Source organism: Stegastes partitus, unplaced genomic scaffold, assembly GCF_000690725.1.
Source record: "Stegastes partitus isolate 25-593 unplaced genomic scaffold, Stegastes_partitus-1.0.2 Scaffold100, whole genome shotgun sequence".
In the NCBI taxonomy this organism is placed as follows: domain Eukaryota; kingdom Metazoa; phylum Chordata; class Actinopteri; family Pomacentridae; genus Stegastes; species Stegastes partitus.
In genome coordinates, this window is record NW_007577831.1 from 734706 (window position 1) to 761167 (window position 26462).

The window sequence follows — 26462 nt, forward strand, 5'->3', positions numbered from 1 at the left end:
AAAAGCGTATATACATATTTTATGTCAATAACACTCATAATACATGTCCCCCCGTCTTCAATTAGCTGATGGGCTACTCGCATGACGTGATGGAAGCTGAGTACATTCATGTCTCTATAACATCATCCCCTCAGGTCACTTCAAGTTCTTCTCCTTTATTATTTATATTAAAATTTTCATCCATTTTACATGATCGGTTCATATGAGAATAAACACAGATGGTGCATGTTTTGTTCTGTACATCCTTATTTGACCCACAGGATGACTTTACTTCGTGCAAATGAAAGTCGTCAGTTCATTTCTTCCAGCAGCTGCACGGTTTCCCTCAGGTCCTCCACGACTGCATCCACATCTGCTTTGGTCGTCCCCCTGCCCACGCTCAACCTCAAAGCATTAGCTGCCACCTCTGAGGGGACGCCACAGCTCAGAAGGATATGGGAAGGCCTGATGGACACGTACAGCGTAGAGCATGGGAGTTACGTAACTGCGAACAATGTCGTGTGAGGAAAAAAGAACAACAGGTGAAAAGAGGGAATCTTTTACCGGTTTCCACTGTCTGAGTGGCAGGCGGCACCAACGCTGGCCAGCAGCCTCCTACAGTTGGACAATACCCTCCAGCCTAAAGCAGGAGAGAGAGGGATTAATCATTCAAAGCCTTTGTAGCGTACAAATAGCCCCGTGCAGGTCATGAACTCTCTCTGACAAACATTGGTGTAGGGTTAGAGGACACTGTTTGGACTGGCAGGTCAAAACAGACATAAGACAGAGGCAGAAGAGTCATGACATCACCTTGTAATGTTGGGCCCAGGATGGACACGTTACATGTGTTAGGGAGGATATCAGAGCCGGGGTAATGGCTGTTGAAGCGGATCTTGTCTGTGAAGATGGCCTGAAAAGGAAATGTGCTTAGTCAGCTAATAACATCATCCCTTACAATGTTGATTTTTTTTATTTTTTTATATTCAAAAGTCTGTCTGAAAACTGAACTCACCTGCAGTCGTTCTTCCAAGTACAGTTTAGTACTTTGCATGTGACTCTCATAATCTGATAGATTGGATGTCACCAGTTCTGCTGCCTAACACACAAACACATATAAATGTATAAATACCTATAAAAGCAGCACAATATGACTGGTTCTGTGTCTGAATAAACTATTTGGTGCACTCATCCAGTATTTTATTAAGAACCTCTCGACACCTGCTTATTTAAGCAATTACCCAAACACCAGTGCGATGCATTACACCCTGCAGATACGGATCCATATCAACTATCAGAATCAACAACAAAATTGTAATCTCAGTGCCTGTGGTATAATTGTTGGTGCCAGATGGTCTGATTTGAGTATTTGTGAAGCTGCTGATCTCCAAGGGGTTTTCAAACACAAGAGTTTTCTCAGAATACTGTGAATAACAAAAAAAAAAAAAAACATCCAGCGGTTCTGTGGATCAAAATGCCTTCTTGACGAGAGAGGAGTGGATGGAGCTGTCAGAAAGGCTTAAGTAAATCAGAAAACCACTCTTTGCAACATTGTCGAGCAGAAAAGCATCTCAGACTCGCAAAATGTCGAGCCTCATGGTGGATGGGCTACATCAGCAGAGGACCACACTTGGTTCCACTGCTGTCAGCCAACAGCAGAAATCTGAGGCAGCAGCAGGCACACGTTCATCAATACTGAAGAGCTGAAAACGGAAAAACGTAGCCATGAGCCTCAGCTTAGGCTGCAGGTGGTCGGCTCAGAGTTTAAAGTAAACGGCATGAATCAACTGACCCAACCTCTTTTGAGTCAACAGCCCAGACTGCTGCTGGTGGTCTGATGATGTGAGGCATGTTTGCTTTCTTTGGGCCCCTTAAAGAGCCCATTGACACTAATTTATAATGTTATTGTAAATTATATATGATTTTATTCTTTTGGATCTACTAAAATATGCTTAGTTGCTTTAATGTTAAAAAACACGTTATTTTCCTCATACTCTATCAGGCTGCAGAACCTCTTTTCACCCTCAGTCTGAAACACTCAATTTAAACTATTATCTGGCATGAACACTGGGTTTTACACAAACACCGACATAAAACACTGAAGGAAAGGGATAAGACAAAAAATGCAGAATACTGGCTCTCTAATACCAGTCAATCAAGATTTGAAAGACACAGCTTCGTGAAATGTTGTTGCCCACACTGTGCATCCCTTTATGGCCAAAGTTCACCATCGTCTGTTCACCATGTCACAAGGCAAAACTCCTCTCATGAACATGACAATGAGCTCATCCTTGACGGTACTCTTTCCTTTCAGTCTCACATCAATAACATTACCCGGTCTGCCTACTTCCACCTACGAAGCATCAATCGCCTCCGCCCCTCCCTCACCCCCCACACTGCCGCCATCCTGGTCCACAGTCTCGTCACCTCCCGTCTGGATTACTGCAACTCTCTCCTCTTTGGCCTTCCTCACAAATCACTCCACAAACTTCAACTGGTCCAGAACTCAACTGCCCGCATCATCACAAGAACTGTCTCTATCCACCACATCACCCCTGTCCTCCAACAGCTCCACTGGCTCCTGGTTCAGTTCTGCATTCAGTACAAAATCGTCCTAGTAACCTTCAAGGCAATTCACAACCTCGCCCCCCCATATCTGTCTAACCTCCTCCATGTTCCCATTCCCTCCCGCTCCCTCAGATCCTCTTCCTCCCTACACCTGTCTGTCCCCTCCGCCCGTCTCACCACCATGGGGAGCAGAGCATTTAGCCGCTCTGCTCCCCACCTCTGGAACTCACTACCACCCTCTCTCAGAAACATTGACTCACTCTCTCATTTCAAATCCCAACTCAAAACACACCTGTTCAAAATTGCTTATTCCCTGCTGTGACAATTGCACTGACTGATGAATTTCTTATTGTTGTACACTGTATTATTGTGTATTTTATTGTTGTTTCTTTTATCTTTTGTAAGGTGTCCTTGAGTGACCAGAAAGGCGCCTTTTAAATAAAATGTATTATTATTATTATTATTATTATTCATTGGTCTCCCCAGTCACCAGATCTGATTTCAACAGAGCAATCTGCAATGTAGCAGATTTGCAGAACGAATGCGCAGCTGAAAAATGTAAAAAAATTTTAAAAATTTTAAAAAAGTGATACAATCATGTCAACATGAAGCAGACTCTCAAAGGATTGTTTTCAGTGTTTTGTAGAACCCATGACACCATGTGTTTGATTTTAGAGCAAAGGGAGGCTGTGCTCAGTATTAGCACAGTGTTTATAATTTAAGTGCTTGGGAATGTATTTGTTGTACAATGTTTAATAACTTAATCAATAAAGATTCTGTGGTAAGTAACGTATCGCAAAACATTGAGCTAAAACACATCACCGCATCATGTGACTGGAAAAGCAAAATTATTTTTTAAATGAAGAACTATTCAACTAACTACTGAATGCTTCTCAGTCTACATTCAGTAACATCCCAAGTTACAGGTTAAAAATCTCAATGATTTTCAATTGGCTTAACGGTAAACCTTATCTGCTTTGTAAATGTAACACTTATTGCAGGGCTTCAGTGCGTCCATCATGGTTTCATAATAATGTAATGGAGAAAATTCTGATGTGTACTGACTTACATGAGGGCAGTAAGTTGAAAACCATAAAAAAGCAAGATGGAAAATATGTAACTGGAAAATAACAAACGACATACCATTAATCATATTTATTTATTTTTTTTGAGTTTAAACAGTGCACTGGGTAAAATAAAAGCTTTGGATCCCTTTAGGGCAAACAGTATAAAGGATTTATAAAGTGTAATTAATGACTTTATCATAGGTTCATAAATAATTTACCAAGCTTTATAGTATGGTTTAAATCACTATTAACAACAACATCTTGGTTTGCAGGTTATGAATTAGACCACCTCCCCATTTACTCTTTAAAAAATGTCTAAAGAGGATCTTGACTAAATTTTATACTTAGATTTCTCTACTTGAATGTTTAACAAATAAATAAGGAAAGTGAAAATCTAAAAATTAAAATAAAAAATAAAATTTTTCTGTGACATTTTCATTGACACATATTGTATGTTGGGTAAGAAACATACCTTTCCCAGACCGGCAATCATTGGCGTGTTTTCAGTGCTGTAACATAAGAGGAAGAGAAACTTAAACCTTAATTTTAGATCTGAAGTTCTCTGACAATGCCCACTGTTTGATGTTTACTCTGTATTTTACTAACAGCTCTGTGGGTGACAGAGTGTAGAACATTACCCTGGTCTGAAGTTCCTCTCCTGACCTCCTCCAAACAGCATCGGATGCAGCGGCGTCGTTGTTCCGGGACCGTTCACGTACAAAGCACCAATTCGAGGGGCGTAGAACTAGAAATACAACAAAACCTCTTGGTAACATCTCACTGCCGACTGCCCTGAAGATATTCTACACAGTAGATTCCTGACCTTGTGTCCCACTATGGTGAGGTAATCCACTCCTAGTTCGCTGGCATCCACTCGGATTTTCCCCAGAGCCTGGGCAGCATCAGTGTGGAGCAGGATCCTGAGCCGCTCAGGCCGCTTATTGAGAGATTTTATTCTTTGGCAGATCTCTCGCACTGGCTGACAAGAGGAAACTGTTTAAGCACACAGGGATCATAGACTATACTGTACAAAGTGCAGGATACAAAGCCAGGTTCTTTGGTTTTTACCTTGGAATTCATATTTGATTTACAGCGCATTGGTAAGATATACAGATGGGTGACAAAATAAAGGCAAAACATGAACCCTTGATCCCTTCACTATCCTTTATGCTGTGGGGGGCATTTTTGACATGACTCGGGTCCTCTTGTTCCCCCTTTAGAGGCAAGGATCACTGCAAATCATTACACAGTTGTTCTGGGTGATCACCTTTATCCAGATGATGAAACAATTCTATTCTGAGGGGAGTGGTTTCTTCCAGGATGATCCACAGAGAACAATAGATCAACGGTTTGATGAGTATGACAGTAATTTGAATCACATGTTATGGCCTTCACAATCACCAGATGTCAGCCCAATTGAACACAAAAGGATGAAACCTTGCTAAGACACTTCATGTTAGTTTTTCCTTTTATTTCTCCTCCATCTGTATTAGCTGTAAATGATTGATAAAGCAGTAGATGACTTCCTAGACTCTCTTTCATCAGCAAAAATTAGTCCTTTGAAAACTGGTGCACTGTTCAATTCAGAGATAACAAAAATTTAGTTTCTATATCATTAGTAAAGCAAAAAAATAAATCAGATGAACACAGAAAAAGCCTGTATCTCCTCTTACCATGATGACTCCTGTCTCATTGTTGGCCAACATTACAGAGATGAGACAAGTGTTGGGACGTACTGCAGCAATGACATCATCCACCTCTACCCGGGCTGTCACCTTAGACACGGGCACAAATGTCACATCTGTGGCAAAACAAGTTGAGAAAGGGAGTGAATGTAAGAAACATAAAACCACAATGTGTCCAATAAATGATATCTTTGTCTCATCGTGTAAATGAATAAAAGCTGTAAGGGATGGTCTCCTACCTGCCTTTCCATCCATCTGTAAGCGCTCAGCGACAAGTTTGACTGAGTCATGTTCCACATTAGAGGTGATAATGTGAGGTCGGCCAGTGCATCCGTTCTGGTGTCCTTCACGTTGTTCCGCAGCCCTGCTGCTTTTCCTAAAGTGCTCCACAGCAGTGTGCAGCACCAGGTTATTGGCCTGAAATAAGATTTGTACGCTATAAAAAGCACAATTGTACACATAAAACTATGTCATTCTATACAAAAGTTCTTTTCAGGATCACACGACATTTGGAACCATTCAAAACCAAACAAAGCCTAAGTTACCTCTGTCCCTCCTGATGTGAAAACAATGTCCTCTGCTTTACCTCCAACCATTCTTGCAACGTTCTCTCTGGACTGATTAATAATAGCCTTGGCCTTGGCACCTAGAAACACAAATGATTTATTTTATTAAACAGGAGATGTACCATTGTTTGTTGAAGATTGTGCCATTGAAGCAATGAAACCCTTTTATTCAGCACTCAGAGAAAGCTAAGAGGAACAGGAGTTGAATCTGCAGCTACAGCTTACTTTCCATTCCAATTAAAAATATCAGGATTTATACTTCCTTCACCTGCTATATAGTTGCTACTAGGGTTTCCCCAGGCATCCTGAAGGGCTTCAGAAATGGCCTGAATCACTTCTGGCTCCAGAGGGGTGGTAGCATTGCAATCCATGTAGATCCTGCATTATTTAAAGAAACTTCTCACCACATTTCAAACCTTCATGTACTTAATGTATTACCAAAACATTAAGAGCAATAAAAAAGTGGCTATTAATCAGCCAATATTGCATTCACTTAGGACATCTGATATCCAACTAATACCTCAATTTGAACCTTCTTACCTGTCTACATTCATTTCTGAATAGTGATGAAAGGTATGGTCAGTGAAGGTGTGACCCTTTACCAGGCCGATGCCATCAGATTTGTCAGCCATAATAGTCCTAAAGAGAAACATGTATTATGACTATGTTGACAAATTACAGTCTGAAATAATAAGTACAAATACTAGTACAATCTGAGGTCACTGGATTTTAATCAAAGACTACATAAACACTACATTGCTAAAAAAAAAACAAAAAAAAAAACTCATATCTGTTAACTTTTTGATTCATGAGGTTTGCATTATGCAAAAAGCAGATTTTCAGTTGAAATCATTAAGAAAAACAGCATTTGTATTGCCAGGTTGATAATTTGACCACATCCCCAATTACCCTTCAAAAAAATTGTCTGAAGCAAATATTGGCCATATCCTGTTCATGAACAACTTATGAAGCATTTATGAACAGATGAGCAACAGGTAAGTTATAAACAGGGTCTTAGTTCTATATAAAGACAAGAGTTGTTTAGAATAACAATCTTTAATCTATCCTCCACTAATCTGCAGTAGTCTTTGAATGTGGTGTTCACTAGTTTGGTGCAAAAAAACTTGTATTTTAAAATCAATAACTCTGAATCAAACTGCAAGCGAGCAAGCGTATTGGTGACATGTTAATGATAAATTCATTCATTTTAATAAATGTGTAACCTCTGGACTTTAATAGGTTATATGTGTTAGGAAGTTGTATCACCTGCATCCTCCCTGAAATCTATAACTACCATAAATAAGTGCAAAGTTCAAAAACATTCAATCTTTAATCTAATCTCTCACCTGTAATGTGTGTGACTCTATTCAGACAGACTGAGGAAAAATGTGTTATTAATGTTCTGGTAATGCTATTAGTTCACAATGTGTTTAGGTTCATCTGAAACGGTGGTTGATGGGGCTTTGTGTTCGTTGACTTTAGAATTGATTTTATTGCTTTCCTCACCTAAATTCATTATAATCACTGCATTAGTTACTCCACTAAAATACATCAATAAACTCCTTGTGACAATTACAGCAACTCATATGTGGAGCAATGTGTTTTATGATGTGCTTTTGAGAGCTATAAAACAATCCCACATTACTAAACAGTTGTAGCAGGTGTAACTAAAGGCAAAACAGTGATTGGCAAAAGCAGTGTCGGCTACTGTATACCTATTTCAATAATAAATTAAAAGCTATGTTTGCACTTCATAGACATTTAAAAAACACTTACAGCCAACATTTAGCGCTAACATGCTCATAGTTTCCTCTCCTTAATCAACCCCGTCAGCTAAACTCACATCCACGCTAACAGCAGCAGGCGTGACAAGGATTTACGAATAACTTCCTGGTTACTGACACGTAATATAATTCAGAACACAAGAAAAGTACCGACAGGCACATTAAAACAATCCCTCTCATGGTCTCATCACTGTTCGAGCTAATATTTTGCCAGCTAACGCTAACGTACTGTAGTTAACATTTGTTTACTTTAGCTAAAGCTAGCTACGCTGGCTAACTAACGTTTGCTAACAAGATGACATGTAACTGTTGTTCTTTCATCCACGAGCCTCTGAAACTCAGTTAGATAAACTCTCTGCCTGTATAACAGAGCAGCTTTAAAGTCCTGGCTTTGTGTCTAACCTTGTAAAGTGATGGGAAGACGTCCTGAATGGATTTACTACTGTCTGTGTCAATCATCAGCTAGCTAGTGTAGTTAAGGGTGATGCGCTGCTCATTTACAGGGTTGCCAGATCTCTTAAAGGGAAAACTACAGTTTGAGATTTCATCACACAAAACGGCCAAAGATATTTATACAGTTAGAGTCAAGTGTCATCATATTCATCTTTACTAACTACAATAAAAATGAATAATTCGTAAATGTAAACACTATTCAGAGTTTAAGAGGTTTAACTACTTGGGTTAGTATGAGTTATAGGTATCTACAGGCTGAAATTCTCAGTTTCAAAATCTGCAAATGTCAGGATATTTACCATGTCGAAGAGTATGAAAGATAGTGTAAGTTAGAATCGAGGAAATTAAGCTTTAGATAAATTTAGATAAATAGAAATGCATTAAAATCTGTCTGAAAACAGGTTCTTGCTGACATGGCAACTTTTGATTCTGCTGTCATTGCAACAGCCAGAAGGTCAGATTGCAATACAGAGATGAAGCTTGAAATATGTAAAATACGTGATTTTTCAATTAGTTTTTATATAACAGTCTACTAAATTAAAAGTTATTATGTATACCAGGTTATATATACATATAATATTTGGTCAGAGCTCAGAGAATTCCTGGAAATAACTTTATTTATGCAAAGGACAAAATAAAATCAAGTCTCCAGGAGACAATTCTGAATAAAATGGAAAACAATGCAGTAAGGCTCTCAGGTATTCTGTATTCCTTTCAGATATGTTTTTTTTTCCCCTGTAGATCAAATTTTCTCTCTTAATAATATACCTGCTGATTCAACACACATGAAGGCATTATTTACCCTTCTGTCCCCTTTTGTTTGGGTAAGTCACCTCACAGCACAGTGTACATAAAAAAGAAGAGGAGCCCATTTCTTTGTGTTGCATAATTTCCATGTTTATTTAATATATGACAATGTGTTTAGTGTACACAAACATTTGACGCTAAACTCCAACACTCAGAGACACCGACTTGAACTACTGCCCATTTAAGTTTTTGTAAATGGGTGCAACTTTATAATACACTGTTCACAGCAATCATGTTTATATACAATGCAAAATCACTTGAAGAAAGTAAAGGTAAAGGTGCGAAAATAAAGAAAAAGATTAGACGTGGAAGCACAATGTAAATGATGTTCCTTCAAAGGGGAGGATTTAGAAAAAGTAGATTTCGTGACGGCTGTTAGAGCATGACAGTGAAGGTAGACACTGAAAAAAGAGTGGAAGTGTGACAGTAAGGTAACCTACAGCATTACTCTGTACAAGATGCAATGCCTTACTGGGCCATAGTAAACCATCATCCTCCCATACATAAGTGGACAGATTACTACAGGTTTGTCCCACAACCTCTATATGGTTCATCGATAGTAAAACTACCTACAATCAGTAAGGAACCAGGATCCAGAAGACACGTCAACACAACCATTTCAGCAGAATAAGTATTTTCAAATATTAATATACATTCAGTGTGAAGCTTCTGTGTGACTGCACCAACAAAAATTTGGTTGGCTCGAATGTGATGCACATTAAAAAGGCCCAATGAAAACAAGAGCAACAATCTCAACATAGAGACCAGACTGGAGCACATGTATCTTTTTGACTATTTTAAATGAAATGAGATGAGACACAAGTGTTTGAGACGGTGTAAAGTACAGTACAGCAAGGTGTTCCCTCAGTAATGACGATGATACTATAGCTGGATAAAACGTAAAATGTCTCGGCCAAGAAAGTCTGACGGAAGATTTTGATCCGAAACAAACAAAAAATGTTAACAGACTTGTGAGTGTTTGATTTCAGTTGTACACACGTAGTTTTGACTAGATCACTTCAATATATGTCCACAACACACAGAATACCTAAACATCTCAAGAAACATGCTTGGTAATAGTGTAGGGTATTGTATGAATTACTAAACTGGTGTTACACTTCAACTCCCTGCTAAAATTTGCTGTCATTGGAAACAAAATAAATGATATTTTTGCAGTCTTTCATGAAGGTTTAAAGCCTTGAGATGCTGTCTTTGTATGGATATATCACTGAGCGTGCTCTCTAGGCTGGCTGACCTGAGGGGTACTCATACATCCAACTTCCCACAACAACTCACAAGCTCTATCTGTAGATGATTTTGAACAGGTTTTAGACTCATAGTTGGTTTGGACAAAATGCACATTAAAATTTCCATCAAATACTAGTTGAAATTACACAAAAAAATGAACAAGAGTATAGTTTTGTAGTTAAATATCAAATAATCCACTAAAGGAGATTCTTCATTGTATTAACATTAAGCATGCTCTGTGTTGTGGAAATTCCATCCTTTCTGACATCTGATTACCATATCAGATATATAACATTACCATGAATGAGACCTTTTTTTCTGAATATGCAAGTGGTGACGATGAAAAGCAGGAAAGTGATGATATGATCAGCAGACACTTCCAGAACACATATTATAGCAGCATGAAGGATGTAGTTTCAAAGCAACTGGTGCAGAGGCATACGTTACAGTATGACTGAAAAGAGAGGCACTACATGTAATCAATATACATATTATTCAGAAAACCAGCTTCATATTCTGTACTGTGAGGAACAGTTTGACTTCACAAGGTAGCTTTGTGCAGCTGAGGAAGGACAGACCTTAACGTTCTCTACCTAACAATGTACTAACCTTTTTTAGATGTATGTTAGTTGGGTCAAAGGTGCGACTATTCTAATCTTAAAGGGGATACTATTATTCAAGTAGTCTTCAGCACAAAGGAACTGGCCAATGTTTACCATCAAGTCATTAAATTGTTTCAATAGCGTTAACTGCGAGGGGGACAAGGTTGTTTTGTTCAAACATTTAAGGAACTCATTAAAAAGTGCAGTGTGCAGAAATTGCACTGTACTACTACTTTAGAAATATAAATGTCTTTGTAAATAAATACATGCAGAAATAAATAATAAAACTGTTAAATATCTAAATATATCACATTTTAAAACAAATGAAATTCAGGTAGAGAATGAGATTAAACTGGGAGAATTAATGTAACAATGGTATTTGATTACTTATGAATGTAGATACTCTCAGTGCTCCTACAGGTAGCTAAAACGACATGGATTTACCAAATTGCCACAAGAACATGAAGTTTATGATGATTTGCCATTCCCTCGCCAGGCTGTGTGTGCGCTAAAGTTTCTAAGAAGTTTCAGGAAGAGGAGGCAGATTACTCATTGTCAGGATTCATGGACCAGAGAGAAGAGAGAAATATTCTAAAGAGAGAGACGCTCAACTGTCTTTTTTTTTTTTTAAATCTTAGCGTGTATTTTCTAGCTGTATGTTGTATGCAAAAACCAGTTCAGACACTGTATATATAGCTGCAGAGTAGAGGAAAAATCTGCATGTTTTTCTATTTACTGATGCAAATGTAGCAATGTAATCCTCGCAGACATGGCAGCTTTAGGTAAAGATACATGTCACTGCATTTTTTAAGGAATAAATGTATAAGGCTTGATGTGTCACTGACAACAACTACAGTACATTACCATGTAATCTGAGATAAGAAACTGTTGCTACTCCCTCCGTTTTCTTCAGTTGTCCAGCTATGAATAAACCCCAGTACAGTACAGTGACGGGTTTTTAAAAAAAGACTCACACCACAGCAAAGGCCTGACACGAAATGGGCGCTTTAGGTGCTGAGAACACTCATGATAAACTGAGGACGTACAGGGGGGGGAGATGGTTGTTGGTGACTGTGGCGGTGAGGATGGGGCTCAGCACAAGGAAAGGGATAAAGACAAGGATCTATGTACATCTTAGTCTCTGCATTCTTTGATGAGAGTCTTGTTTCACATCCTCATCTGTCCGGCTCGTCTTCGTGACAGCTTTGACCTGAGAGGCAGGCGAGAAAAAGAATATTGAATACACAACATTTTCTATTTGAGTTTGTTTTACTTACACCTATAGCCTTTTTCAGACAATGGATACTTAACATTGTTTGATTAATGAATCTGTTAAAGTGACAGCATTCTGTCACTTAGACATTGGCTAGTTTTAATGCTTCTTCATACATACCCACCACAGTGACAGAGATATTGCATGCAATATTTGTCATTTACACACGACTGAAAGAACATCAAATGATGTATAATGCATAATACTGCATTTTGAACAGACTCTGTTTGTGATAGCTCACCTGTACGAGGTAAAGAAAAGTACACAGTGTGACTTAGACCCTATTTAAACCTGTCTCCATGTCAGGAATAGTTTGTAATTATAAGTTATGCATGAAGTCACTGCTGCTGTGCATAAATGTGGACGTTCTTTAGTGTTGCAAGTTTTTGATAAACTCAGAGGAAAGACACCTAAAAACAGCTAGAAGCAACAAACCTTGTGGACATTTCAGTTTGTAACAGAATGAGAAGGGAATGAGGTGTTTAGTGACTTTGGCAGGAAATGTTTTCAGACCATTATTGGTCCCTAAATGTCGACAAATCCTTCCCCAAATCGATTCCCACAATTTCAAGTATGTTGCTTGTGCATGCATATCCACTGGCATGACTAGGTATGGTTTAGACTTGTCTGATTTTGAAAATAATACAGAAATGTTACTATGAAACTATTACTGAACTAGTAGGATTGCTGTTGGGACTTTTATAGAAAAGTTATCATGGCATTCATTTCAACATGAAGCCAACACATTCAGATGTCGTCAAATTAATAAAAAGCAGTGTATGTCTGATAAGAGGTTTATGAAAGTAGTTTTGCCAGTGAGATGGCTTACCTAATAGTTCCAGCAAGGAGAGGATTAAACGCATATAGCCAGTCATGCATCTCTTTGTCATTGGTTGCTTGAAGCAGTATTCCACGATGTTCTGTACACACCGCAAATGTGTTGGGGGTCTGTTGAGAGAGCCACGAAAGCTTATTACAGCACACTTTAATGTAAGAACAACAAAAAGGAATTTGGAGGAGTTTGAGTGATGACCAACCTTCAGCATTGCCTGCTGGTCCTCACTGTACTCCACCTGGGCAGAGGAGAGATTGAGAATAGCTCGTTCCACGGTGTCTCTCTCTGTGTTGTAGATATAGACGTACGGCCGCCGCACAACCACGTAGCGCTTCACCCATCCGTTGGTGTGTGGCTCCAAGAAATGTATGTAACCTTTCTTTGACACGATTGGGCTGAACAACAGAGATGAAATATTAAACCACTGAAACTCCAAACATTGTCTCCTTTTGCTCCTGACACATTTTTAGTCACTGTAGTGTCATTTTTCATTGCAATATAAAGTCTTTCCCCCCTTGGAAACAGCACAAGCATGACCATGAAGAAAAAAATAAAAGCTGAATTTGTTAGGATATTTGTAATTGACAAAATGCTAGAATGAACATGTGCACAGTTTTCTCAAGTGCCCACAGATGTTACCAATAGTGGAAAAATAAGAGGGCCTCATATGTTGTACATTTTTAACTGTTTACATTTTTATAGCCTCTACAAACCACAAACAACTTGCTGACAACCTACTCCTCTATACACCGGTTGTTAATCATGCTGTTTTTATTTTATTGATAAAGTAGGTTTTATTTTCCTCTCAGTCTCGCCTCAGTCCTCTGTTTAAACACAGCCTGCAGTTCACCTGAATAGTCTCTGGTGGTTGCAGCTGAGTCAGTCATGGCTTTTCAATTGTACAGCATCTCATTTTTTATATAGTATTTGGTGTTAATTTTTGGAGAATTTTGGAAGAAAATGTGGTTGATAAAGAGATTCTGATCCCAATTTTAGGCTTATATGGAACCTGGGTTTGGTGTGCAGAGAGTTAACACATGAAATGAAAATGAAATGAAAAATACTTTATTCATCCCAAGAAGGGAAATTCAATGTGGAACCAAGAAAGTTGTCATGCCAGTGATTGCTTTAGACTCACCTGACTCTAATCTCCTGGATATCGGGGACAAATTTGCGGGTTCGAGGTTTGGTATCAGAGGCTCCATTAGACTTCTTGGCCTCAGCATCCTGCTGTGTGTCAGGACCAGGACTGACAGCACGAGAGCGAGGTGCTGGTGGTCTGTTGTAAATAAAAAGAAGAGGCTTTTAGATACAGTAATTAAACAGCTTTCTACAAAATTTAGGAACCAAAGTTCTATGCAATTCCTCAGCATCCATCATGTCATCTCACATTTCATTCAAAAGCTGTAACAATCAACACAAAATCTGCAATAAAGGGCATTTGGCTACTACACACACAACAAAGGTTATTATGGCTACCAAGACTGTCTTAGGACTGACCTGAGTTCAGTGTTGCTATAGCAACCCTCCACCAATGACGGACATGTGGAGGAGGGTGTGATTGTGTTCAAAGCAGAGATTGAAGTGGAGTCTCTCAGCACTGTGACAGACATCTCAGAGATCTGTAACACACCCAAATACACAGATGCATCAGCTGTGCAGAACCTATAAACAATCAATAATCATATTTTCTTCATGTATATGTTTAAATCAGAGTCTTTTGAAAGCTCTACCTTGCTTTCACTGGCGCTGACACACACATGGCTGTATTCTCTGTTGAAGGAGTGAGTGAGGAGCCGCAAACACTGCGTGAGAGAGAAAAAAATAAGAGCTTAACATGTTTGTATATAAAGTCAAAAAGATCAGTAAAGAAGTCTTTTTTTTTGCATTTGCTTCTGCTGTTCTTGACTATTTACCAATGGGTTCCATATATTTATGTAGTTGATAGCGACTGTTCTGCTCAGCTGATTTAAATACAAACTGATATGATGCCGATTTGCAAGAGAATCGATGTTAAATGAAGGCAAAACAATGGACATAGTATCACAGAGTGTGTAGTACTTCAACAGACTACCCTGTCCATAACCATTACAGACTGCGCACAAACTGATATGTGTATCTGATAACTGATAACTTGACTGCTGACTTTTAACACTCTGCTGCTGCTGTCGACCCTCATCTGCTTTCCAGGTGAAGCTCAGTTTGTCTCGAATTAGGTTAATTGTCACCCCTCTCCTACTGCTGGAGCTCACTATGCTCTCATAGGTGTTTATTCTAACTTAAGATATTTATTTATTGGAATAAAACCTTTGAGTATATAATCTCCGGTGTCTGCCTCCACTTTGCGTTGCAGCCAACAAACTGCCTGGAAATATTATGAACAGGACAAACTCTGCTCAAGTCAAACATGAAATGACATTTTCACAAAGTTATGATGGCTGACCTTGGCAGCGAGCTCCCTCTGCCTCTCAGTGGTGATTTCAGAGCTGGAGCTGACCTCCTGGTCGGGCTCAGCGGGCTGAGGAGACTCACTCAGCTCCTCAGTGACACAGGACTGAAGGGCCTCCTGGCCCATAAGCAGGGTGGACTCTAGTTTCTCCCTCAGCAGGAGGTAATGTTTGGTTTTCTCCACCTAAGAGAATGGAGGGGAAACATCACAGTCATTGACAAGAGGCAATGTCCCCGGCCTAAACTTACAAAAAGCTGACAGCAAGCAACTTTTGGAAATAGTAGAGGAAAACTGTTATTTGACAAATTGCAATCTGGTTTCCATCAGAGGCACAGCAAAGAGATGGCTCTCTGTTCTGCTTTCAATGCCATAAATCATAATACTTTATTAGAAAGTTAAAGGAAGCGAGCTGGGATATCTGGTAATATATAGCTTTTGGATGTTTTTCTTGAGATTTTTCTGACTGCAAGTTATTTGCAACTAAAGGTAAAGAAGTGCATCCTGTGCTCCTCTGACCTGTGGAGATCCTCAAGGGTCAATTCTGGATCCTGTCTTATTTTTCCTTTACATGCACCTACATCCATCAGTTTGGCTGTGTTTTTTTTTATCACTGCTGTGACAGTGATGTCCACTTTTACTTATTTGTGAAACCATTTTACCATTGTCACCCATTCCTGCTGTTTTAATCAAGAAATATTATTTCTGGTATATAGTATATTTTGTTTATTCACATTGCATATTTTATGGTTTTGCACTAATCCTAGTAACTACTCTATAAAGTAATAAATTACTTTTTACTTGAACATATTTATGACAAAGACTGGTCACCACCGAATAACCACAGGTACATACAATTTGCCCTCTTGTGAACGCACCCAGAAAAAACACATTAGTTTAAGTGAATAGATTTCATATTGTATGTTGAATACATTATACTATGGTTTTAGACTTTTTTAAAAGATAGAATTATAGAATTTTTTCAAAATAAAAGTACTGTGCTTCTTCCCGGTTTTGATTGGGGAGCAAAATGCATATCTTCTAAATACTGAGGGGGATGTAAATTTAGACTGAGTCCAATCACCAGGATCACTGTAGACACATGATGAGATCTGCATTTAAAGATTTTAAGACAAATTTCATTAAATACCTGATTATATTTGGCTACATACAGGTTCAGTAAATAAGGACCAGTGGCATGTGCCTTTAGGTGTCAATATAAAGTAACATTTGACCCTCACATCTTGGAGGAGGCTAAGTTTCTCCAGCTCCCACTGGTGGTCCAAGATGAGGCTGTCACTACGTGGTCTCCATCCAGCCAGGTTCTCCTCCCCTCGGACGTAGGCCACAGAGGTGTCCAGCACCCGCCTGCGTCTCCTCTGCATTCCTGATGTGGGACAGGTACAGAATTAGAAATGCTGCTGGGCAAAGCAATGCTGAGGCTGAGAAATGATCGTGTTTCTTTACTCTTACCTGGACTACCTGCATCTGCCAGGTGACATAAGCTAACCTCATAAACTCCCGTTACACGATTTCTAGGGAAAGATAATATAATATATAACTGACAACCAAGCTATAACTGTAAATACATTAACAGAGAAATCATGGCAGAATATAGTACATTCATATTCAGAAATTTCAAACTTACCCATCTGCAGCTCTGAGGCTTCCAGTACCAAACAGGTTGCGGATTGAACGGGAAGCTGAGAGCTTTGTGTCTCGAGAGTAAAACACCATGCAGATATCTTTGGTTATGACTGCAGGCTGTGTGCAGTTCTCCATCTGCAATTGATAAAAGAGTAGGGATTTCCAACATTTTTCCTCCAGAGTAACTCACACATCACCTCTGATACTGTAAGAGCTATTTCTGCCTCTTATGAATGCAGGCACTGTACTGTACCTCCAAGTAGGCTGAGAGGGTCATGTAGATCTTCTCCCCATACGGGGTGACTCGGTTTAGTAGCAGAGAGTTGTGCATGGAGCTATCCCAAGCAGCCTCGAAGCGGTAGAAAGTCCTGCGGTAGTCCAAGGAACAATGTGTTAGAAAAAAAAAACTGAATCAGCTGTCAGAATTCAAACACTTTAAACAAAACATCAAATTAGCTGCCAGAGCTAAACCCATGCTAAAGTATATCCTGTAAATGTAAACATAAAAAATAGGATAAATCTCAAATGTCTTTGATACAAAGAATTTTTATGCAGAAAAATATGCAATAACATTTGATTTGATACACTGAGAACAGACATTGTACAATATTTACACATTGCATGAAGTATTTCTGTAGTTCTCAATGAAACAAAAGTAGTAATGCCATCATTTTGCATGCAACAGGCTGACTGACTTGATGCTCACAGAAAAGCAGAGAGCTGAGATGACTGTTAGTACAGAAAAAAATGAAGGGAAGGATGAAAGGATGAGAGACAGCCATTCAAAATGAGGGACAGGGCAGTGAAATACCTATGGTCAACTTCCAAGGAAATGCTGGTGAGAAAGAAGAAATCAGCAAAAGAATAGAAAGTGAGAGTCAGGAAGTATGTTGTGGTTGAGCGCTTGTGTGGCTGGGATGGTGTTTGTCTTTTTCACACACAGATATCTCATTTTGTAAACACTGCCGTAGATAGTGCAGCTCACCCATCAGAAAGCGTTGAGAAATCCTGTGGCTCTATTTGATGCAACCCTGCTCAATCATTGAAAAGGTCAAATAACAGTGCATGACCATTCTTCAAGCTAAACAATGCTGCTTTCTGTTATGCTGATGATTTACTCCATACAATAACGTACACAATTTTTTTCCATGTCCCCCAAGGGGGAATAATCACACACTGAAACCAGTTATGATTCTGGCCTGCAGCCCGGTGCGGCCTTAAATCTAAAATAGATAATCCAAGCAAGAATTGTAAAAGGAAACTAATGTTTCTGTAAGCCATAAAAACAGGCTGAATGGACTCTTCATGAGGTTCAGATGTTGGGCCCACTGGCTTTGGACTGAAGTGACCTTGTGGGAAAGTGAACAATGTGTCACCCAGAAGAAAGCAAACATGCACTGAGCTGCTTCTGCAGCAAAGAGAGTTCACTGCTGCTATGTGAGAATTCAGTGTTGAGATGCCCTTTCTTTTCATTTGTAAGTAATTAGCAAGTTCATTAACACACACACAATTTCACACTTCACATTTGCACACATGCACACTTCTTTCCCAGTAGTAGAAACTTGTTAGCTTATACTAAAAGGAAGCAATTTCCTCTTCGCACTGCACCAACATGTGCCTCTCTGCGTTTTACTACCTCCTAAAAATGTGGGAGCCAGCATTGAAGTCATGCTGCTGGCCCAACATGTGAGGAGCCATTTGTTTCTGGTGTTTGGCAGAGTTTCACCAACGTACAAGCAAGATTTAAAAATATTCACAACATCGCAGCAATCCTGGGTAAAGTGCTACTGGTGAGGTAATGGTTCACTGGATTACATTTTAATTGCTGCATTTGAATATCGTGCCAGATTGGGTACAGTAAATGATGTGATCCATATTACAGCACTTGAGTAATCGTGAGTGACTAGTGTTCCTGTTAATGTTTTGTAGCTGTGCTGGGAAATACGTCGACTCTTGGGATTAGAGGTAACTAACAAAATTATATCCATGGATTTAAAATATTGATTCACTGTTAAGGTCAAGAAAATGAAAATAATAAACAGAGCAAAGAACAGAGCTGAGAAAATTACCATTTTTTTCAGCTCAAGACAAAATACATCTCTTTTGCCTTTGTTGTTTCAAATTTTGTTATAGTAATGGATTACTATCACCCTCTACTGGCAATTCACACCAACACACCTTCCTCATCATGAAACCTTTCAGTTCAACCACTGCGATTCATAGCTATTTAACCCTCTGAATCTCAAGCAGTTTTGGGGCGTTTTTTTGCTCCTATCACATTTTTACCACCTGTGGACTCTTTTTACTGGAATATAAAGTCCCCTACTTTTATATAAAAAGAAACCATTGTCAGACGTAGTTTGTACTGTATAACAAAGTTACAATGGCATGAATTATAAAGAAAAAAAAGAAAAAATAGTGCAATTTCTTTTAATTGTTCTACAAAAAATTTAAAAAATGTGGAATCAACCTGTACATTTTTGTGCCCACAGGTGTTCCAATACTGAAAAAAAGGGGTTCCACGTGCTATAGATATTTCAGTACTCACACTTTTTATTTATTTCCATACTTGTCTCCAATTTATTCTTTGTGAACAGCCTGCAGTTCAGTCGAGTAGTCCCTGAATTAACTTAATAGAGACACGTAGAACAACATTATTTGGATGAAATATTTGGATTTTAAGGTTAGATTTGGTCAGCTTTCCAAACCAAACTGCACACCATGTGAGTAGTTTAATGACTATCAGTTGAAAATTAAAAATTTGCAGATTCTTTCTGTTTTATAGTTACTGGCTCTAATAAATACTCAAATATTGGCATTTTTAAAAAAAAATAACAAGCCCTTCAAACTTGCTGGTGCATTTTGGGGTTCAGAGGGTTAACCAGATTGGATGCAACTTTTTTACATTTTATTTCTTTTATCTGCACTGGCATCTGTAAACAAAGAGGACAAAGACAGAGAAACAAGACTTTTCAAACATGTCGGCAGCATTTTACAATTGCCTGTTTCTACCCGACACTTTCTAAAATCCGGATTATAGGGTACTGCAGCAACTGCTGAAGCTGAAACAGAGTTTGATACTGGCCCCACGACACCTCCAGCAGAGACACAGCCAAGGACAGTCCACATGAAGCAAAGCAGAGCCATGCAGACCCTGTCCATCATCAACCATAGCCTGACAATACAATAGCTCAAACACACATCCAGCACAGCAAGAGAACCAGGGACATGCAGAACCACATCCCTCACTTCTCATGAGGGGGAGTAACAAAGAGGCACAGATGAATGGTTGACAGCGATGACAGAGTAGGAGAGAAGAGAACAAAATCACTAGAGGCCGACTAGGAATGACAGGGTGTACAGGACGTTAGAAAGATGAGGTGTTTGTGTAACTTAAGAGCACGAAAAGAGAGGCAAATAATATACCTAGGCATGTCCGAATCAAGAAACTGTCTGCAAAAGCAAAAAAAACAACATTCCGTTAGTGGACTGGAGGGAGAAAAATGTTAGCATCCATATATACCTTAATGTTAGTTTCTGCAAGACTGAGCAGAGACCTTACTGGACCACAGCCTGACCTGCTGCTGAGCCTTTAAACTAATCTCTTAGCCAGTAAGGCCACAACAGGATAAACAAAACCCAATCATCATGGTCAAGGACAGGCTGATCCAGCAGGGAGACTGGTTAGTGCTGCGAGGAGTGTTCGGTTGCTTTGCACTGGGACGCAGTAAACCCAAGACTGGGAGATGGTGTTGTTAGACTTTTTGGAAAGTTGCTGGGAAAGCAGAGGGATTAAGGAATGAGCCAAAAACAAAGAGTCAGAAAAAGCATAAGTTAAATTAAAAAAAAATAACAAAAATATATATATTTTTTTTTTAACATGAATAAAAACTACTACAGGTCATAATAAACAATAATCAGCAATTTCCCTGAGGTACCCCACCAAAAGGGATCAATAAAGTTATATCTAATCTAATCTAATCTAATCTAATCTATCTAATAATAACAATTTTAGTCAATGAACATTTATAGAAAATCTACAGTGATGTTTATCCATATACATGTGAATACACTGAAGACACGCTGCCACCTAGTAGTTATTGTGCTACCACACAGTGGTGAGGTTATGAAGTGGTGATAAGTGATTTCAGATGTTGATGGTCTTTTATGCCAGTAATTACTTGATTACTGGAAAAACATGCCATCTGCATTATATTTCAGTGGCTGCCAAAACACAAATTCTCATTATGGGGCCACAAGTATTATAAGAAACCTGCTGCCCTCTACTGGCAGTCTGCTGAACAATACTAAACAGTTCACAATTCAACATGATGAAAAAAATGGTACCAAAGCCAATTATTTGATACATTAAAAAAGCCAGAATGTGTTTTTGTCTGTAATAGTGACAGAAAGTCTCTCTAGTATCTGTCTTGTTTGTAAAAACGTTTTGATTTTTGCATGATGTTAGTATAGAATAGGCTGTGTTCACATTTCAGAGTGGATTTGTGTTGCAAATGTGTACAATTATGACTAGTTGTAATTTCAAATTCAGATATCTACAGTTTAATTATGACTAGTCATATTTCTAATTCAAGATCTCTTTAATCCCCCTCAATTCAAAATATCTACATTGTCCTTTTAAGATCTCGAAAAATTTAGTTTGAACTTGTCACAGTGACTATCGAAACATCTGAAACTGGAATTCTGCCTAATCAGAATGTAGCTACAGATATCTAGAATTAGAGTTTTGACTGCCCAGAATGGTTTGCAGATATCTGTAGTTATCAGTAGCTAAAGCAAGTGGGAGTCATTTCCTTTTTTGACTAGTCTAAAGCAAAATTTTAACTGATCTGAATGACGTTGCTGATAACTTTAATTTGAATTTCATATAAAAATTCATAGTTAGTAATGCCATCAGTCTGTTGTAGCAAATCCTTTAGACTGCACCTTGTTTGTTCTTTGTAGTCAATTAAGGGATTCAATAAGGTGATGGTGAAATGCTCAAATACAAATATCTTAAAAAGTGCATTTTTATTTTGTTTGAGAGTGCAAGTATTTATTAATGAAGGCCTGTTTATATAGTAAGATACAGTTAAACTAAGGTGCTGGGGGAAAATTAGTGGCAGGATTTGTTGAGGTTTATATGCTGTATTGGGGTTAGTAGATCTAATCATGGTTTAGAAATGAGAGGTTAAAGGGGATGCGATAAACACGGTGAGATACAACATGTAGGTGCAATGATGACAAACAACAAGAGCACAGATTAACACCAAGGAGGGTCGCGCAGCCAGCATGGACAAGTGATCTCATAACCACAGATATGGCAGATTTGGCTTAAAAGAGATGCTTAAATAACTCAAGTGAAGTCTGATTCACTGCGTTTCTGTGACCTCCTGCAATTAAAAAGAGGGAACTAGATTCATGCAGACACAATGAGAAGTATAAGAATGCAAAGCAACTTGCTGAGGTTTCTTGTAACATTCAAGATGTTGCTCTGCTGTCATGCTGTTTAGACAGCTGGTACCATATGCCATGCATTTTCCCATGTGCCACATTCTCATGAAAGAGCTGACACAGCAATAACAAAGTGAGGTCCTCAGATAAGACTGTTGACACAAAATCATACAGTTGTTTCTATATTCAGCCAAGCTATTGCAACATAGAATATTCAAATCTTTGCTGTTTTCAAGGTAAACGGCAGTACGTACCTGTCATCTTGCATAGGCCTGACATACCCAGCAGACAATATGTTTAGCGAGAGAATATTGGGATCAATGATGGTCTCATCAGCCTCAGGGGTGTTGCGCAGGCGTCCTGGAAAAGATGGAGTACCTCAGTGAGAACAACTAAGAGATTGTTGGTGAAATGTTTAGTTTTCAGTAGAGATGTCCTGAATTGGGGGTGATCACAGGATTGTTGACTAATTTGCACAGTATAATCCTATGCCAGTTGTTTACAGCTGTTAAAATGTTCTGCTTGCATTTAGAAACACTATCCTAATTTATCCCCCCTTAATGACACTAGTTTTCTGGTCTAAGGGCAATAAGCATCATCACAGTGCTCCTTTACTAGCTAAACTCCTACAGTGCTCTCTACTGGCCAACATGGAAGTGCCCTCCTCCTTTGGTCACTACAGTATTAAACAGTCAGGTACTACATTTAATCTACCATACTTAAAGTGTTCATTATCTCGAAAAATTGCATTAGCAAATTCTACTCAACTAAATATATATGACACAGATTGGATACATTAACAAAGAAAACTTGATAAGGACATCCCTTGTTTTCAGGGTTAAAGACAAGTGCCAACCTCCGGGGCTGAAAAATGAAGTCAATGTTTAAGTGACAAAACCCTGCAGTTCTTCTAATTTCCATTTGAGGCTGATTTTTTAAAAGTTATTACATGCTCACAGATCCCCATGTTACATATTACAGCAGAAGTAAATATGTTTACAGCCTGGTACAAAAAACCTTTTTTGGTCTTAATAGCTAAGTTTTCTTGTTGTTTGCATATACCTCATCTGTTAAAATTGTATTAAGGCTTAAAGATATGCATAATTAAGGATGTGTCCACACAACTTGATCCCATCATAGGACAGTCCATGGCCACTCGTGGACCGCCTCTTTGCACATTTTTGGGCTAGTCAGGAGTTCGAAGGAATTAGGCACTGCTAAGATAGCAACAGCTGGTGCAATCACACCAAGCTTGAAAAGTGCTCTGCTGGAAAAGTTTAGTTGATGAGAGTTTGTTCATCCTTATATACAGTCTTTGGTTAAAAATCCTGAAAATGAAACTTACCCACAACAAGCTCACGGACTTCCTTCCATTCCATGTCACCTCCAGATTCATGTACAATGGTGACAGTGACTCTCCTCTGAAGGCCCTGTAGAAGTGAAGAAAAGAAGGATAGAGGGACATTAATAGACTCAGTACGTTTTAAACATTACAAATATTTTCTCACAGTGTGACTAACATACCTGGTGCAGTAGGAATGTGCCATGGCACGGCATTCCTCCTCTGTGGTCCACCACTGCAGGAATGTAGCTGGGATGACACAAATGAAAACAAACCTTACTGCTCTGGTCAAATACAGCTCATGCAGTACAACAGAGATGTCTGTGGTTCAGAGTTTTGGGGGGAAAAAATCCAAAAATCTGTTGTACTTGCTTGGAGAGATAACACAGGATACTTACTCTCCATTGGCCTCCAGCTCACAGATCTCAAAGAACACCATGAGATCGTATTTACAGTGGCAAGGTCCTGCCTGCGGACGGGTCATGGCCGTCAGCTTGGTGGCAGGTACTGTGTTGAAAGAAATTACACAAAGAGTTAAACAGGAAGACAAGGTGAAGGTAAATTGAGAACAGACTGGTGGCTAAAGGCAGCTACCAACCCTACAAAGGAAAAGAAAGGAAAGAAGAAAGGAAATCAGTGATGCAGGGAAAGAGGGAACCACGCAGAAGCGTAGAAGGAGCTCCGTTCTTTCAGCAGATTTATAAGCAACTCTGTGGTCCTCTTTTAAAGGAGAATACTACTCATGAGAGGATGTGTATGCAACAATTCCTTGCACAGTATTCTCCTTTAATAGAACTGATGTTGTTGACAACCATGATTGAGTGTAAACATACTAAGAGTGCTCATCCAATTTCAGGTAGTTCCACAAAAGGAGTTCAGAGTTAAGAGAGTGTGCATTAAAAAAAATCATTCACATGCAGCCCTGGAGTTTGGCACAAGCTCAAGGAAAAACATAAGGTATACAGTAGCATAGAGTCAAGTTATTTTGTTGAATTTATTACTTCTAATAGCTATTTATCTCTTTGCTACTAGTTTGGATTGATTCTTTGGATGGATTGTTTTGTTGTGAGATGCTGTGAATTTCCCCCCTGTGATCAATAAAGTCTTATCTTGTGTGAGTAATATACAAATGGTTTCAAATTAAAGGAAAAATCTGAATGCTTGACCCCTGAAGAGATCAAGTGTCTCCAGGATCCAGTGGTATCCTGTGGGGGGCATTTTACTGGCATGGTTTGGATCCACTTGTCCCTTCAGAGGGAAGGTTGACTGCAAATCAATGCAAAGTTGTTCTGAATGATCACCTTGATCCTATGATGAACCATTTCCATCCTGATGGGAGTGCTTTGTTGCAGATGACAATGTCCCTATCCATTGGGCACAAGGGGACAGCTTTGTTCTAGTGGCACTTGTTGGCCAACACCTTGCTAAAACATTTTATGTTTGTGTTTCCTTTAATTTGTCACCTGTCTGTATAAATATCCAACTATAATGTACAACACAGTTATCATTCTTGGTTGATTACTGTAGAAGAAAGGCACTGTGATCCAGTTCAAAAGGAGCTCAAAGAGGGAACTGCAAGGAGAATGCACCACGTAGGTCAACAGTGAACACAGAACACCAGAGAGCCAATCCAACTGCAGAATCCTGACACAGAAAACTCCCTTTTTATATCATTTAACTTCATTTTTTACAGGTTTTCTGTCATCAGTATCTAGCAACTGTGATATAACCACAGTAAAAAAGATTTGAAACACACTGAATGTTTGTTCTTCCTTCTGCTCCATCTACAAGAAGGTCATGTCACATTCAGTTATAGATGACTGACTCTGCAGCTTGAAGGGCTTCTACCTTTTCAGTAACACTTTCACAAAATGGAATGCTTCTCGTCACAAGAGTTAGAATGTATTTTTTAAAAATTGTATAATTGAGTTAAATGTAACATGGCATGACAGTCACTCGGCTCAAAGATATCTTTTAAGTCGTGCCAGGACAAACACATAATATAAAAAAAGGTTTTCAGCTGCAGGATTCTCTTGGATCTGACATCAATAACCAACCCGGCTTCTGAGCTTTAATAACTGAACAGATAGATGTGGGTGGAGCTGGCAGCTGAGCTCGATCGTTTCCTTCCAGTAAGAAGGAAGCAGCCAAGCCAGCAGCAGACAGAGCGTGGCCCGACAGCGAGTCCACCAGCGCCCCATTGAACACATCTGGGACCAGGTATCGGATCAGCTCCAGTGATTTCTCCCGGTCCGGCGAGACATCAGAGTCCACTGCTCACACCCAACAACATGAAGCTGAGATGACATGCCTTGCAAGCAGACCGGTACAAAGACAATGCAACATAAATAAATGGTGGAATTCAATCAAAGCAGCTCCAGCCTGGAGTTTATTTACCTGGTTTGGACAGAGGCATCACTCTGGGAAACTGTCTTCTGCAGGGGCGTAGTGGACTGGATGTAACCATACACATCACATATCATTAGGAAAACACAACCATAATCAATATATCTTTTATGTATTTAATTTCATAAGCAGCCATATTACCTCATGACGTCTTTACAAAGAGGAAGAAAAGGCTGTTTTTGATAGTGTCCAAACACCTCAAACACAATTGGCTGAGTCTTGATGTAGTCAACAAAGGATTTAGTGACTTCAACAGCAATCTACAAAAACAATACATTGATGTGTAAGTACCTGACCTATTAA

The 26462-nt window shown here is 39.1% G+C and overlaps 2 protein-coding genes across 3 annotated transcripts in view; both read right to left on the reverse strand.

Moving 5' to 3' along the window:
• Window positions 1–130: 130 nt before the first annotated feature.
• scly (selenocysteine lyase) lies at window positions 131–8133 on the reverse strand. Of its 2 annotated transcripts, none has more exons than XM_008277557.1 (13): window positions 8049–8133; window positions 6403–6501; window positions 6131–6240; window positions 5842–5942; window positions 5536–5713; window positions 5285–5412; window positions 4435–4590; window positions 4250–4356; window positions 4084–4120; window positions 992–1075; window positions 790–889; window positions 544–619; window positions 131–444 (listed from the first exon to the last, which is right to left on the reverse strand). In XM_008277557.1, exons 2-13 carry the CDS (start codon window positions 6492–6494, stop codon window positions 291–293), a joined length of 1323 nt encoding a protein of 440 aa, XP_008275779.1. In that variant the 5' UTR covers window positions 6495–6501; window positions 8049–8133; the 3' UTR covers window positions 131–290. The 2 variants fall into 2 exon arrangements, with proteins under 2 accessions (XP_008275779.1, XP_008275781.1); XM_008277559.1 differs by lacking the exon at window positions 8049–8133 and adding an exon at window positions 7639–7882.
• Window positions 8134–8974: 841 nt separating this feature from the next.
• The window catches only part of kif1aa (kinesin family member 1Aa), a 57243-nt gene continuing 39755 nt past the window's right edge, over window positions 8975–26462 (reverse strand). The window contains exons 35-51 of the mRNA XM_008277560.1: window positions 26301–26419; window positions 26151–26206; window positions 24152–24260; window positions 23936–24002; window positions 23757–23841; window positions 22666–22771; window positions 17211–17325; window positions 16959–17092; window positions 16784–16845; window positions 16552–16697; window positions 15308–15496; window positions 14598–14669; window positions 14365–14486; window positions 14003–14143; window positions 13067–13259; window positions 12859–12977; window positions 8975–11966 (exon numbers count right to left, since the gene is read on the reverse strand). Coding sequence (XP_008275782.1) covers window positions 11924–11966; window positions 12859–12977; window positions 13067–13259; window positions 14003–14143; window positions 14365–14486; window positions 14598–14669; window positions 15308–15496; window positions 16552–16697; window positions 16784–16845; window positions 16959–17092; window positions 17211–17325; window positions 22666–22771; window positions 23757–23841; window positions 23936–24002; window positions 24152–24260; window positions 26151–26206; window positions 26301–26419 — 1878 coding nt within the window. The 3' untranslated portion in view covers window positions 8975–11923. The remainder of the gene's footprint in view (window positions 11967–12858; window positions 12978–13066; window positions 13260–14002; window positions 14144–14364; window positions 14487–14597; window positions 14670–15307; window positions 15497–16551; window positions 16698–16783; window positions 16846–16958; window positions 17093–17210; window positions 17326–22665; window positions 22772–23756; window positions 23842–23935; window positions 24003–24151; window positions 24261–26150; window positions 26207–26300; window positions 26420–26462) is intronic.